The sequence below is a fragment of the Schistocerca nitens genome, chromosome 11, assembly GCF_023898315.1.
Source record: "Schistocerca nitens isolate TAMUIC-IGC-003100 chromosome 11, iqSchNite1.1, whole genome shotgun sequence".
Classification (NCBI taxonomy): domain Eukaryota; kingdom Metazoa; phylum Arthropoda; class Insecta; order Orthoptera; family Acrididae; genus Schistocerca; species Schistocerca nitens.
The window spans coordinates 192,285,132-192,301,182 of NC_064624.1; the positions used below are offsets into that span (position 1 = coordinate 192,285,132).

The 16,051-nt window shown below is 45.5% G+C and overlaps 1 protein-coding gene across 4 annotated transcripts in view; it reads right to left on the bottom strand.

Moving 5' to 3' along the window:
- Nucleotides 1–16,051, bottom strand: part of LOC126213477 (neprilysin-2-like) — a 614,003-nt gene that overhangs the window by 148,257 nt on the left and 449,695 nt on the right. For all 4 annotated transcript variants that reach the window (XM_049941253.1, XM_049941250.1, XM_049941251.1 and 1 more), the window contains one exon: nt 12,571–12,704. In XM_049941253.1, coding sequence (XP_049797210.1) covers nt 12,571–12,704 — 134 coding nt within the window. The remainder of the gene's footprint in view (nt 1–12,570; nt 12,705–16,051) is intronic.

A 16,051-nucleotide genomic window follows, 5' to 3' on the forward strand; every position in this document is an offset into this window, starting at 1 on the left:
TTGTAGTACCAAGCATCCCACACCAGAGGTTAACTCTCCATTGGCGCTGATGTTCCACCTGTCTAAGCCATCGTGGATCGTAGCTGGACCAATAATGAATGTTCCTTGTATTTACCTGTCCTTTGTTTGAGAAGGAACATTCATCGATAAACAGAACACTGGAGAAGAAGTGCTGTTTGGCGAGGATTTGCTACCTGTGCCCACTGACAGAACTGTACACGATTCTGGAAATCATTCCCGTGCAATTCTTGATGTAGGTGCACATGGTAAGGATGCAACCGGTGATGTGTAAGAATACGATGTACACTGGTTTTAGGAATCCTGATCTCGTGTTCAAACTGTCGTGTTCTCACATGTGGATTCATAGCAACGGAAGCGAGAACAGTAGCTTCGGCAACTTCGTCTGTGCGAGTGCTACGACTATTGTCGTGAGTTGGAGCTTCCCGTTTCCTGAAGTGTCGCAACAAGACGAGAAAACATCCGTCGGGAAGGTGGGTTCTTGTCAGGATATCTCTCCCTGTACAGTTCCGCCGCCTGCGTAGCATTTCGCCTACCTTCAACAACAACAACAACAACAACAATAAAAATGGTTCAAATGGCTCTGAACACTATGGGACTTAACTGCTGTGGTCATCAGTCCCCTAGAACGTAGAACTACTTAAACCTAACTAACCTAGGGACATCACATACATCCATGCCCGAGGCAGGATTCGAACCTGCGACCGTAGCAGTCGCGCAGTTCCGGACTGAAGCGCCTAGAACCGCTCGGCCACTCCAGCCGGCTCCATTCACTCTCTCTCTCTCCTATCCATGACCTGAAAGACTATACGTAGCCACTCAATTTGATCGCCATAACTAGAGCCGAGTGTCAAATCTGACGCAGCACTCTAGTGAAGTACCCGATACGCGCCTATATATTTTCATCAACAGCTTCTCTCTTCGCTGCCTGATTTCATCTTCACCCCACCTATTGTCTGTCCCTCCCTCTTCCCTCTCTCTCTCCTCCCTTGCCTCATTTCTCTATTCTATCAAACCTCCACTTGAGAAAGGCAACCCAACTTACATCGACTGCCCCGAGTGCACTAGATGTACGACGGTAAGTCAATTATTATCCGCAATTTACTTATGTTGTTGTTGTGGTCTTCAGTCCTGAGACTGGTTTGATGCAGCTCTCCATGCTACTCTATCCTGTGCTAGCTTCTTCATCTCCCAGTACCTACTGCAGCCTACATCCTTCTGAATCTGCTTAGTGTATTCATCTCTTGGTCTCCCTCTACGATTTTTACCCTCCACGCTGCCCTCCAATACTAAATTGGTGGTCCCTTGATGCCTCAGAACATGTCTTACCAATCGATCCCTTCTTCTTGTCAACTTGTGCCACAAACTCCTCTTCTCCCCAATCCTATTCAAGACCTCCTCATTGGTTACGTGATCTACCCACCTTATCTTCAGCATTCTTCTGTAGCACCACATTTCGAAAGCTTCTATTCTCTTCTTGTCCAAACTATTTATTGTCCAGTTTCACTTCCATACATGGCTACACTCCATACAAATACATTCAGAAACGACTTCCTGACATTTAAATCTATACTCGATGTTAACAAATTTCTCTTCTTCAGAAACGCTTTCCTCGCCATTGCCAGTCTACGTTTTATATCCTCTCTACTTCGACCATCATCAGTTATTTTGCTCCCCAAATAGCAAAACTCCTTTACTACTTTAAGTGTCTCATTTCCTAACTTAATTCCCTCAGCATCACCCGACTTAATTCGACTACATTCCATTATCCTCCTTTTACTTCTGTTGATATCCATGTTATATCCTCCTTTCAAGACGTTATCCACTCCGTTCAACTGCTCTTCCAAGTCCTTTGCTGTCTACTTATATTTTTGTTTATTTCGATAGTACTGTCGTTTTACGTTGATGACGCATGCTTTCTTTACTTGTTGTTATTTCTTGGCAGTTACCAGATGTTGACGGATGTGCACAAAACCAAACGTTTAGACAGTTCCTTCATCAACACAAAGCACCGTCCTCTTCAGGGGGTAATTCCCAGCCACTTCCTCGGCTGGACCATGCTCTGGGGCTACCCCTCTCGTCCGGCTAACGTTTGCCACCACGTGTTTGCTAGCGGACCCCGGCTTTGACAAGCGTCCCGTGCGGGCGCCCCAATGCCGAACATATAACATCTCCAGGGCGCCACAACTCGCCCGTTACCTCACAAGGTCTTTCTGGTGTTGACTCATGAGCTGTGAGACGAACTTGGCGGCAACACCATGCACACCGAGATGCTGTGTCAGGATTTCGTGACATGATCCAACTGAAACGTTACATTCTTCTGCAATCTCTCGGACAGTCTTCGACTGTCACGCACATCGTTCCACATTCCTACACGAGCGTCGTAGGTAGACGTCGAAGGGCGTCCTGAACGGGGGTCATTTTTAACTTCCGCCCGGCCATTTTTAAACCGTGTGAACCATTCGTAACACCGAGTGCGGCTTAAGCACTCACCACCGCGGGCTTTCTGCATCATTTCGCGGGGCTCTGTAAAGGTTTTACTGAATATCACGCAAAATTTAATGGAGACGCGGCCGTCCTCTAACTCTGCAGTCTCGAAATTCGCAAACCGTGCGAAACAACGTTCTACTCGTCAACAATAACCAACAGACATACAACGATGAAACTCCCGGCAGTTAAACATTAAACACGGGCGTGTGCAGGCATGCCAACCGCATTTCGTTCCAACACACCATCAGCGAGAAACTACGAATCTACAGGACTTTTTCCAACAGGCCTCGAACAGTAACATATCTGGAATCATTAAATAATGCAATAACGTATATCATAAAACTAACCTTTAAACACATACTTAAAGGATATCAGGCATCAAATATTTGTTTCAAAGATGAAAATGGCAAAATAGGATTATATAATAAGGAAAATTGTGAAATTTTAGCAAGTTTTTTTGAAATATTGTTAAACTGTCCAGTTCCAACAGATAAATTACAATTTTCAGTGAGCCGGTCGCGGTGGCCGTGCGGTTCTAGGCGCTCCAGTCCAGAACCGCGGGACTGCTACGGTCGCAGGATCGAATCCTGCCTCGGGCATGGATGTGTGTGATGTCCTTAGGTTAGTTAGGTTTAACTAGTTCTAAGTTCTAGGGGACTGATGTTTCCAGTGACACCTCAAAATCTAGAGGAAGATTTCCCGCCAACACAGCTCGAAATTAATGAAGCCATCAAAACACCCAAAAACAATAAAGCAAGTGGTGAAGACTCCATTACAGCACAATTATTGAAGTGGTCAGAACCAAAAATCATAAAGGATCTACAGCTGCTTTTTGAAAACATTTGGAAAACTGAGAAGATTCCAGTTGAATGGAAAACAGCATTAATCCACCCGCTACATAAAAAGGGAGAGAAACGAAATGTCAGTAATTACAGAGGAGTGTCACTTCTGCCAGTGGCATACAAAATATTATCAAAAATTCTCCTGAACAGAGTGGTAGATACTTTAGACAAACAACTAGGAGAATATCTCAGGGTGGTTTTCGAACGGGAAGATACTGTGCAGAACAAATTGTTAACTTAAAGTCAATAATTCGCCATAGAATGTTAACGAGCAAACCAATACTAGTGTCATTTATAGATTTCAACAAAGCATTTGACTGTATAGACAGAGAAACGATGGATAAGGTCATTAGGGAATTTGGTGTTAAATCAAAACTAGCAAACATAATTCGTCAAACACTAACAGGTACGGTATCTAAAGTCAAATTTGTGGGAGAAGTATCTCAGCATTTTGAAATAAAAACTCGTGTTAGACAAGGCGATGGTTTATCACCTTTAGTGTTTATATGTGTTCTAGAAAGAATTGTAAGGATCTGGAATTCGGAGCTAAAAAATCACAAAATTGAACCAATAACTCTGGGAAGGAAAACAAATGGAATTAAGGTAAACTACTTGGCTTTTGCGGATGATTTCGCAATACTTTTAGAAAACCTAACAGAAGCAGTTACTCAAATAAACATTCTGGAAAAATTAGCAAACAGAACTGGTCTCAAAATTTCAGCTGAAAAAACAAAAATCATGACAAATATAAAAAATATGCCAAAATTCGTAGAAACAAAATAGGTAAATTAGAGCGAGTAAATAAATTTAAATATCTACAACAGAATGGACTAGAAAAATCTGCAACAAAATGGAAAGATAATGTGGTTTGACCAAAAATATTTACAACAAGAAATGTATATCTAGAAAAACAAAACTAAAACACTACACCACAGTCGTACGACCAGAATGTTTAAATGGATCTGAATGTCTAAAGATGAACTATAAGATGGACAAACTAGAGATACTGGAAAGGATTACTAGAAAAATAATGGGTGCAATGAAAACTGCAGATGGTTGGAAAATAAGAAGTAATGAGGAGATCTACAAAAATATAGAGAAAATATCTGAAGTAATGGCCAAATGAAGATTAACCTTTTTTGGACATCTCTACCGAATGGATGGAAATAGACTAACAAAACAAATACTCGTATATTTCTGGAAGAAGAAATCGACAATAGCATGGATTACAAAAGTACGAAAAAATCTTGAAAGAAACAACATCAAAGAATCAGAAATAGCAGAAAGAAACCGTTTTAAAAACAAAATACTAAATTTGGAAGGCTTTCAAAGCAGAAGAAATAAAAAATCGGGAACAACATGGACAGAAGAAAGGAAGAGACTTCATGGGGAGAAAAATGAGGGAATACTGGAAAAATAGGAAACAACAACAAAGGAAGAAGAGGAACTGAAGTTGTTAACGTGATCCTAGTTGGTCAATACCATCGTAAAAAAAAAAAAAGTTTCACAGACGGATCATATCTCCAAGCAAAAAGAAACTCTTGCTGTGGTTCCAACGTTCCAACGAAAATGTTTCCCCTTAAGACGCCTCATGACGTGCAACATGTCAACTTATTACACGTACATGTCATGTATAAGTACGTCCGTATTAGCGTTTTCGCTTGGTTGTGTTCCACGTGTTAAATTATATGCCGAGCAAAACAGATGCGTCACTGGTGTTCGATAAGTCGAAACAACAGTACTTTGCGTCTGCGCAAAATGACCACCTGGCACTCAGAGTCTTTTGTTAGCGAAGTGACAAAGGAACATAAAACTATGAGTGAGTCAGTCAAGGTGAGGAAGAGAAAGTGTTACGGCTAGGAACGGAGGTGGACGTCTTGGAACACATCATCTGTTCCAGCATTAAGAATTACCACGAGTAAAACGTCATGCTGAGACACTGTGAGTATGAATCCAGAAACCTACGATCTTTTGAAACACAACTACACTGCAGAGCCAAACAAACTGGTACACCTGCCTAATGTCTCCTAGGACCCCCGCGAGCCGCAACACGACGTGGCCTGGACTCGACTAATGTCTGGAGTAGTGCTGGAGGGAACTGACACAATGAATCCTGCAGGGCTGTCCACAAATCCGTAAGAGTACGAGGGGGTGGAGATCTCTTCTGAACAGCACAATGCAAGGCATGCTCAATAATGTTCATGTCTGGGAGTTTGGTGACCAGCAGACGTGTTTAAACTCAGAAGAGTGTCCCTGTAGCCACGCTGTAGCAGTACTGGGCGTGTGGGGTGTCGCATTGCCCTGCTGGAAATGCCCAATTGCGTCGGGATGCACAGTGGACACGAATGGATGCAGGTGATCAGACAGGATGCTTACGTACGTGTCACCTGTCGGAGTCGTAGCTAGACGTATCAGGGGTCCCACATCACTCCAACTGCACACGTCCCCACACCATTACAGAACCTCCACCAGCTTGAACAGTCCCCTGCGGACATGCTGTAGCCGGACTTTGAATTTCGCCGCGCTACACCCATTCCCTCAGATAAAAAATATCCCGTCGCAGCGGTATGGCGCTCGACGGCAGAGAAAATACTAAAATTGTAACTCTTTTTTTGTTTTCTATCCGTTTCTTGTCTCTTGATAGCCGAAGCTTAAGGCAGACGTGATCTGATGAAGACGTTAAAAAAAAACTTACTAGCTAGTCTTGATCTGATTTTAATCTGTAGACATATTGTGGAAGTTGTTAAGCAATTCAGAGGATGGAAGTAGCGAAATAAATTAAATTGCATACAGTATCAAGATGATTTTAATTGGTATAAATTAGTGATTCCTGGACGATTGCAAGATTTCGGAGCAGACTTTTCACGCCGAAATGAAGGAGATTTTTGAAGACCTGGACGCCGCACGAAAGGAGACAAGTTAACCTGGTAAAGGATGAACTCTTATCTACGCCACTTCCCCCTGTCAGTTACATTGTGTTATTCTCTGTTTCTTCTCAATAATTTTTGTAGTGGAAATTGGTTTAACTTTTGCTCAAAAGCGCCACAAGGACCACCCCAACTATAGCTTTTCTGTAATACGAAGTCCGATCTGCATTTCTTTCTTTCTTTCCCTTTTTTCACGGTCATTAACGATTAAAAAAAAACCAATTTCACTTACGATTTCTTCCCACATTTTCAACCTTTTTTTTCTTTTTCTTTCCTTCTCTCTTTTCTTTTTTTCTTAACCACTACAATGCGGGGTCCACAGATTCGTGAAGCTGTCTCCACACCCGTACACGCCCATCCGCTCGTCGCAAGACCCAAGAAGCGATGGGAGGATCGGCTACAGAAAGACCTCTGCCAGCTCGGAGTCCGTGACAATTCGATCCAAAGTGCACAACATCGCCGTCTGTGGAGGAGCACTGTGAGGTCGGCGCATGATACACGGTGTCCTCCATCGCCGATGTGATGATGATCATGACGATGAGACCTCGACACGAGCCGGCCGGAGTGGCCGTGCGGTTAAAGGCGCTACAGTCTGGAACCGCACGACCACTACGGTCGCAGGTTCGAATCCTGCCTCGGGCATGGGTGTGTGTGATGCCCTTAGGTTAGTTAGGTTTAAGTAGTTCTAAGTTCTAGGGCACTGATGACCATAGATGTTAAGTCCCATAGTGCTCAGAGCCATTTTTTTTTTTTAAGTGGCCAAGTCCGTCGGAATGCACAATCGACATGAATCGACGCAGGTAATCAGACAGGATGCTTAAGTACGTGTCACCTGCCAAGAGTCGTATCTAGACGTATGTGGGGTCCCATATTACTCCAACTGCGCCTCGCACGTCTCTCACCATTACAAAAGCTCCACCAGCTTGAACAGTCCCCTGCGGACATGCGGGGTCCACAGATTCGTGAAGCTGTCTCCATACCCGTACACGTGCATCCGCTCGTCGCAAGACCCAAGAAGCGATGGGAGGATCGGCTACAGAAAGACCTCTGCCAGCTCGGAGTCCGTGACAACTGGATCCAAAGTGCACAACATCGCCGTCTGTGGAGGAGCACTGTGAGCTCGGCGCATGATACACGGGGTCCTCCATCGCCGATTTGGTGATGATCATGACGATGAGGCCTCGACACGAGTGCTAAAGAAATTCCAGTATTTTTCACTAATACGATAAGTCATACAAATCTGGCCGGTCGCGGCGGCCGAGCGGTTCTAGGCGCTTCAGTCTGGAACCGCGCGACCGCTACGGTCGCAGGTTCGAATCCTGCCTCGGGCATGGATGTGTGTGATGTCCTTAGGTTAGTTAGGTTTAAGTAGTTCTAAGTTCTAGGGGACTGATGACCTCAGATGTTGAGTCCCATGGTGCTCAGAGCCATACAAATCTGAAGTCTGTCAATTGAATTACGATACCTAGGGTTTACAGTTACGAACAACTTGAACTGGAACGGTCACACAGAAATGTCTGGACGGCGAAACGAAGACCGCGTTTTGTTGATAGAACACTTACAAGGGAACCCCCCCCCCCACCCATCGCACCCCCCTCAGACTTAAGTTATAAGTTGGCACAGTGGATAGGCCTTGAAAAACTGAACACACATCAATCGAAAAAACAGGAAGAAGTTGTGTGGAACTATGAAAAAAAAAGCAAAATATACAAATTGAGTAGTCCATGCGCAAGATAGGTAACATCAAGGGTAGTGTGAGCTCAGGAGCGCCGTGGTCCTGTGGTTAGCGTGAGCAGCTGCGGTATGAGAGGTCCTTGGTTCACGTCTTCCCTCGAGTGAAAAGTTTTAATTTTTTATTTTCAGTCAATTATTATCTGTCCGTCTATTGGGAGTGATTATCACATCCACAAGAAAACCTAAATCGGGCAAGGTATAATAATCTTTTTACGGATTCGCCAAGTGTACAAGTTAGGTGGGTCGACAACATATTGCTGTCATGTGACGCACATGCCGTCACCAGTGTCGTATAGAATATATGAGACGTGTTTTCCTGTGGAGGAATCGGTTGACCTATGACCTTGCGATCAAATGCTTTCGGTTCCCATTGGAGAGGCACGTCCTTTCGTCTACTAATCGCACGGTTTTGCGGTGCGGTCGCAAAAGACAGACACTAAACTTATTACAGTGTACAGAGACGTCAATGAACAAACGGACAGATCATAACTTGCCGAAAAAAAGGATGAAACTTTTCACTCGAGGGAAGACTTGAACCAAGGACTTCTCGTTCCGCAGCTGCTTACGCTAACCACGGGACCATGGCGCACCTGGCCTCATGTTGTTCTTGATACTGCCTATCTTGCACATGGATACTAAGTTTGTATATTTTGCTTTTTTTCATAGTTCCACACAACTTCTTCCTGTTTTCTCGATTGATCTGTGTACAGTTTTTCAAGGCCTATCCACTGTGCTAACTTATAACTAAATCTGAGGGGGGTGCGATGGGGAGGTTCCCTTGTTAGAAGATGGAACAAATCCTCTACAGAGGCTCACTACCCCACGTATGTCTGTACTCCGCTGTAGTACTGCTGTGCGGTATGGGATACTTACCAGGTACGATTGACGGAGTACATCGGAAAAGTATAAAGAAGGCAGGTCGTTTTGCGTTTTGGCGAAATGGCAGAAAGTTCCGCGAGTTAATATGCGAGTTGGGGTGGCAGTCATTGAATGGCTTTCTCCTTGCCGACAGATGTTTGAAGACTATTGTAATCAATAGCTGTCTCCTTCGAAGGGCGAAATATTTTATTGACACACACCTACGCAGGGAGAAATGATCACAGTGATAAAGTAGGGGGGGGGGGGGGGGGACTCGCACGGAGAGATTTAAGTGTTCGTTTTTCCCCCGTACTGTTCGAGAGTGGAACGGTCGATTAATAGCATGAAAGTAGTTCCACGTACCCTCTACCAACCACTTAACTGTGAATTACTGACTAATCACGTAGATTAGATGTCGAGATGGAGGTTTTGCGGGCTCTGTTTGAAAGGCGGCTCTCCGGCTGCTAGAGCAGCAGCCCCTGTGAGAGGTACTCCTGGGGACGTGGAATGAAGTACAGAACACTGCCCACTGTTAGACTAGCTGCAGTGTAACGGAAGCGTGTCTCGTCATCGTCATCATCAGGAGCATCTGACTGTCTTCATTGCGCCGGCCGAAGTGGCCGTGCGGTTAAAGGCGCTGCAGTCTGGAACCGCAAGACCGCTACGGTCGCAGGTTCGAATCCTGCCTCGGGCATGGATGTTTGTGATGTCCTTAGGTTAGTTAGGTTTAACTAGTTCTAAGTTCTAGGGGACTAATAACCTCAGCAGTTGAGTCCCATAGTGCTCAGAACCATTTTTTTTGTCTTCATTGCTGGTGTGGTGGCCTGATATAGCCTGTGGACGACTTCTGATTGGTCGGCTTGCCATTTGTCGGCTGTTGCCTTCGACCATAAATATAATAGACTGGCCCTGACGTCATTTTTGTGGCTCCAACATCTCTGGGCTGAAGTCACGTGAGTGTTGGCAAAACATGGTTGTTTCGTGTTGCGCTTATGGCGGTGCTCAGCGTTTTGTCGGGGGAAATGGCATTACATTTCACGTGTAAGTGTTTCTATGATAGTGCAGATCCATTTATTGAAACCTGCTGAAGTGACTTTTATATGTTTTTTACACTTGAAATAGCGTATCCCGTAATTTAAAGTGTTGAAAGTGATGCCTGTAAAGTCAGACTCATATTACATTTTGGAAAGTACCTGTGATAATTGGGTTACAGAAATAAGTATAACCGTTTCTCGTTCCTACTCATAGGTTCCCTAAGGATGAAAACCGAAGGCAGCTTTGGATACAGGCCCTGAAACGGAAAAACTTTAAGCCATTTGCACATACGCGCCTTTGCTCGAAGCACCTCGCCGAGAAGTGGTTTGATACGTTAGTTATTATTTACAATGTATATTTATAATTTATATTTACAATGTCTGACATTTTTAAAACTAGGCTCCAAAATTATTTTCTGAAAATTCAAAGTCTCACCTTTCATCTAAAACATCTTTTTTTTTTTTAAACTGATTGTTTAAACTTTTGTAAAAATAATGGGAACTGAACCTTTGAAGTGCACCTAAAATTGATACTCTAAAATGGACCTGCTCCTAAAGTCAACAATTTTGACACCTATAGTTGACACAATTCCCATATTCCATTTTCTTTTATAAGTGATTAGAGCTCAAAACGTGGCGAATCCAATGTTTAAAGTTTTGACACGAGCCCACTCTTACTGTTTAAAAGAGTTTTAACGACCTTTTACTTTAATTGATAGTTAATAGTAATTTCGTCCCGCTGCCCGTCCCGCTGCCGCTGAGGTACTGTGAACAAATCGAGGTCAAATGCAGCTCTGGCATAATTTTTCACAAATAAAAAAGTAATTTTTGTTGGAAGCGTTTGGCAGTAAATTGAGAAATGTGGGGAAAATACGATACAAACATAGGATGGCAAACCACTGATTTGGAATCCCGCCACGTTTTGCCAACAGTCACGTGGTTTATGTTGGAGCCACACTAGCCCTATAGCTTCTGCACAGCAAGGCCAGTCTACTAGTATCTATGGTCGAAGGCTGTTGCAGATGGTGTCAATGTCTGCGCCGGTGGCGCCACCGCGTATGTAGGAATGTACACGCTGCAAGGAATGTCTCTGCTGCTTCTCTGCATCGACCGCTCGTTTCCAAACACCGCTCAGATAGTATCCGTTAAAGTTCTTCTCGCTCATTCTTATTTCAACAGCGTCCTCAATTATGGAATCCCAGTATGTGGATGCATGGGACAAAATTTACATTGCCACAGAAGTGGAGACGCCACCGTCGCAGACAATGACACCGTCTGCAACAGCCGACAAATGGCAAGCCAACCAATCAGACGCTGTGCACAGGCTATATCAGGCCACCACACCAGCAATGAAGACAGTCAGTTGCTCCTGGCGATGACGACGGAGGCTATCACCAAAAGCTTGAGATTTTATCCCGAATTGACGTGGCAATAAAACCGAGAACGTTTTACGTGCTCATGACTGGTTTGAAGAACATTCGGGAGTATATGAGTGACTGCTTTGGCCACCCACATAGCCCAACATGAATTGCATTCCAGAACGAGATTTTCACTCTGCAGCGGATTGTGCGCTGTTATGAAACTTTCCTGGGAGATTAAAAGTGTGTGCCAGACCGGGACTCGAACTCGGGACCTTTGCCTTTCGCGAGCAAGTGCTCTACCATCTGAGCTACCCAAGCACGACTCACGCCCTGTCCTCACAGCTTTACTTCTGCCAGTACCTCGTCTCCTACCTTTCAAACTTTACAGAAGCTCTCCTGCGAAACTTGCAGAACTAGCACTCCTGAAAGAAAGGATATTGCAGAGACATGGCTTAGCCACAGCCTAGCGGGATATTTCCAGAATGAGATTTTCACTCTGCAGCAGAGTGTGCGCTGTTGGAAACTTCCTGCGGATTAAAATTGGTCTGGAGTTCGAGTCTCGGTCTGCACACAGTTTTAATCTGCCAGGAAGTTTCATATCAGCGCACACTACGCTGCAGAGTGAAAATCTCATTCTGGAAACATCCCCCAGGCTGTGGCTAAGCCATGTCTCCGCAATATCCTTTCTTTCAGAAGTGCTAGTTCTGCAAGGTTCGCAAGAGAGCTTCTGTAAAGTTTGGAAGGTAGGAGACGAAGTACTGGCAGAATTAAAGCTGTGAGGACCGGGCGTGAGTCGTGCTTCGGTAGCTCAGATGGTACAGCGCTTGCCTGCAAAGGTCCCGAGTTCGAGTCTCGGTCTGGCACACATTTTTAATCTGCCAGGAAGTTTCATGAATTACATTGACATCTGTGGGGTATAATCTAGCGCACAAAAACCTGCACCAGCAACATATTGTTGCTATAGGGTCATCGTGGCTCCATATTTCTGCAGGGCAATTCCATCAACTTGTTGCTGCACTATCCTGGGGTAAATGAGGTCCGATACAATATTGGGGGGGTAATCCTATGGCACTTGTTACTGCAGTCTATTTTGCCCGTCATGTAGATTGTGTAAAGGCCCAGTTCATACAGAGGAATACAGGAGTAGGCAATGAGTGCGTGAAATACAGAGCTGTAAGCAGAGGCTGTCTGGGACAGAGCGTCCACTGTCAGACTCCAGAGCTACGTGCGGCAGCAGTGGCGGCTGAAGCGCAGCGCAGCGAGAGCTTTGTTTACGTTTGCTGTGTTTTTGTTTTGGCGGCCATACCGGACTGCTGCTGCCGCCTGGCGACGAGGACTCCCAGTGAGATGGCGAGTGCAACGGCCGCCAGGAGCGCCACCGTCGCCACCAGCGTCAGCCCGCGCTCCATGGCGGTGCGGCGGCGCCACCAGGTGGGGTTCCTGCAACACGGGAGAGCAGAGGGATCCGGTCAGCACCCCGCGACACCACACGGCCGCTTATCTTGTGGCGGGTTTATGCTGCTGCCACCTGGCTGCTCGTTCCTAGCGTATTACACTGAGGCGCCAAAGAAACTGGTATAGGCGTGCGTACTCAAATACAGGGGCATGTAAACAGGCAGAATACGGCGCTGCAGTCGGCAGCGCCTATGTAAGACAACGTCTGGCACACTTGTTAGATCAGTTATTGCTGTTACAATGGCAGGTTATCTAGGTTTAAATGAATTTGAAGATGGCGTTATAGTTGGCACACGAGCAATGGCACGCAGCGTCACCGAGATAGCGACGCAGTGGGGATTTTCCCCTATGACCATTTCACGAGTGTACGGTGAATATCAGGAATCCAGTAAAACATCAGATCTCCGACATCGCTGCGGCTGGAAAAAGATCCTGCAAGAACGGGATCAACAATGACAGAAGAGAATCGTCCAATGTGACAGAAGTGCAGCCCTTTCACATACTGCTATAGACTTCGATGCTGAGCCATCGACAAGAGTCAGAGTGCAAACCATTCAACGAAACATCATCGATATGGCTTTCAGAACCGAAGCCCCATTCGTGTACCCTCAATAGTATACCCTTGATGATTCCATCACACAAAGCTTCACGCCTCACCTGGGTCCGCCAACTCCGACACTGGACTGTTGATCACTGGAAACAAGTTGCCTGGCCAGACGTCTCGATTCAAATTGTATCGAGCAGATGGGCGTCTACCAGAATGGAGACAACCTCATGTCACCAGGGGAATGTTCAAGCTGGTGGAGGTTCTGTAATGGTGTGGGAGGGGTGCAGTTGAAGTGATATGGGATCCCTGATACGTCTAGGTACGTGTTGCGGTTGGCAGGAGAGCCAACACCGGGTGACTAGAGGAAGCCGAAAGGCACGCGTTTTAGCTCACGCAGGCTGGCGTGAGGTCTGGAACAGGACAAGGAAATTAGACTTTAGAAACGGACGTAGCTGGTGGAATACTTAACTTTAATCCATAATTGGTGAACATCGCTCTTGACGGTACATGTTTTACAGCATCAATAGTAACTGGTAGTGGCGCCTTGCTAGGTCGTAGCAAATGACGTAGCTGAAGGCTATGCTAGCTATCGTCTCGGCAAATGATTGCGTATTTTTGTCAGTGAACCATCGCTAGCAAAGTCGGTTGTACAACTGGGGCGAGTGCTAGGGAGTCTCTCTAGACCTGCCGTGTGGCGACGCTCGGTCTGCAATCACTGATAGTGCCGACACGCGGGTCCGACGTATACTAACGGACCGCGGCCGATTTAAAGGCTACCACCTAGCAAGTGTGGTGTCTGGCGGTGACACCACAGTACGACTGTGACAGGTGACACGCACGTGAGCATCCAATCTGATCAGCTACATCCATTTGTGTCCACTGTGCATTTCGACAGACTTGGGCAATTCCAGCACGACAACGCGACATCCCACAGGTCCAGAATTGCTACAGACTGACTCCAGGAACACTTTTCTGAGTTTGAAAATTTCCGCTGCTCATCAACTCCCCAGACATGAACATTATTGAGCATATCTGGGATGCCTTGCAACGTGCTGTTCAGAAGAGATATAAACCCCCTCGTAGCTTATGGATTTATGGACAGCCCCTGCAGAATCGTGGTGTCAATCTCCTCCAGCACTACTTCAGACATTCGTCAAGTAAGCCATGTAGTGCTCTGGCACTGGCCGTGGCCGAGCGGTTCTAGGCCCTTCAGTCCGGAACCGCGCTGCTGCTCGGGTCGCAGGTTCGAATCCTGCCTTGGGCATGGATGTGTGTCATGTCCTTAGGTTAGTTAGGTTTAAGTAGTTCTAAAGTCTAGGGGACTGATGACCTCAGGTGTTGAGTTCCATAGTGCTCAGAGCCATTTGAACCATTTGTTGTGGCACTTCTGCATGCTTGTGGGGGTCCTACAAGATATTACATAGGACTACCAGTTTCTTTGGCTCTTCAGTGTATTGAAACCCGTTCCTCACGGATGTGGGCTTTCACTGAAAGTTGACGCTAAACGACCAGTTGGGACACTGACGCGACTCTGGCTAGACAGTCTCCATAAAGACCTCGAGATTCTACTGTCAGTTCTGTTTCATGTGATGTGGCGTTTGACATCGTCAGTCGAGTTATAAATACATAAAAATGAATCTCACTCTGCTCTGTTATGTTTGTGATAAGGTATTATTTATTCATCACCAGTCGATACCTCTTGATGCACTTCTCTTTCTGTAAACCTTCCTGGATACCTGGGCTCATCAGTCAACCTGTTTTAAAGATTGAGTGGAGGCCAGAGATTTAGCTCCAGTCTGCATGTGTTATGGCAACCTTGCAGTAACTGGGTAGGCATATAGCTAAAAGAACACATGGAGTGTCAGATATGTTATATCGCTTGGAACGACGCCGTCCTGCAGTTGGCTAGGCAGGTTACAGAGCTATTCCCTAGACTCTGCAAAAATCGGCACATTAAAAACAGCATGTGAACTGGCACATTACTGGTGGTCGTTTAATAATTATGACATAGTATCTGTGATGAACTTATTGTTATACTTTGGAGTCAGGGTCGAATCGTCGTTTCATCACGTAATAGTTTGAAAGCGGTTTCCTCATGTAGAAGGCAACTTAGAGAGATAGTGTTTCTTTGTAAGGGAATGCACTGACAGATCAGTGTATTATCTGATTTCTAAATTCAAATGCGTGTTTGTTCAGGAAACTGTTCAAATCATTTCTATGAAAATTCACGTGATTTTATCTTTATGCCTATGTTTATACGCTAGTCTAGATCCTTTGTGCTGAGCACACCAGATTGCCAAGTAGTTGAGCAAACCTCATCCTCAAGCGTTTAACTGAATGTACACTACTGGCCATTAAAATTGCTACACCAACAAGAAATGCAGATGATAAACGGGTATTCATTGGACAAATATATTATACTAGAACTGACATTTGATTACATTTTCACGCAATATGGGTGCATAGATCCTGAGAAATCAGTACCCAGAAGAACCGCCTCTGGCCGTAATAACGGCCTCGATACGCCTGGGCATTGAGTCAAACAGAGCTTGGATGGCGTGTACAGGTACAGCTGCCCATGCAGCTTCAACACGATACCACAGTTCATCGAGAGTACTGGCTGGCGTATTGTAACGAGCCAGTTGCTCGGCCACCATTGACCAGACGTTTTCAATTGGTGAGAGATCTGGAGACTGTGCTGTCCAGGGCAGCAGTCGAACATTTTCTGTATCCAGAAAGGCCCGTACAGGACCTGCAACATGCGGTCGTGCATTATCCTGCTGAA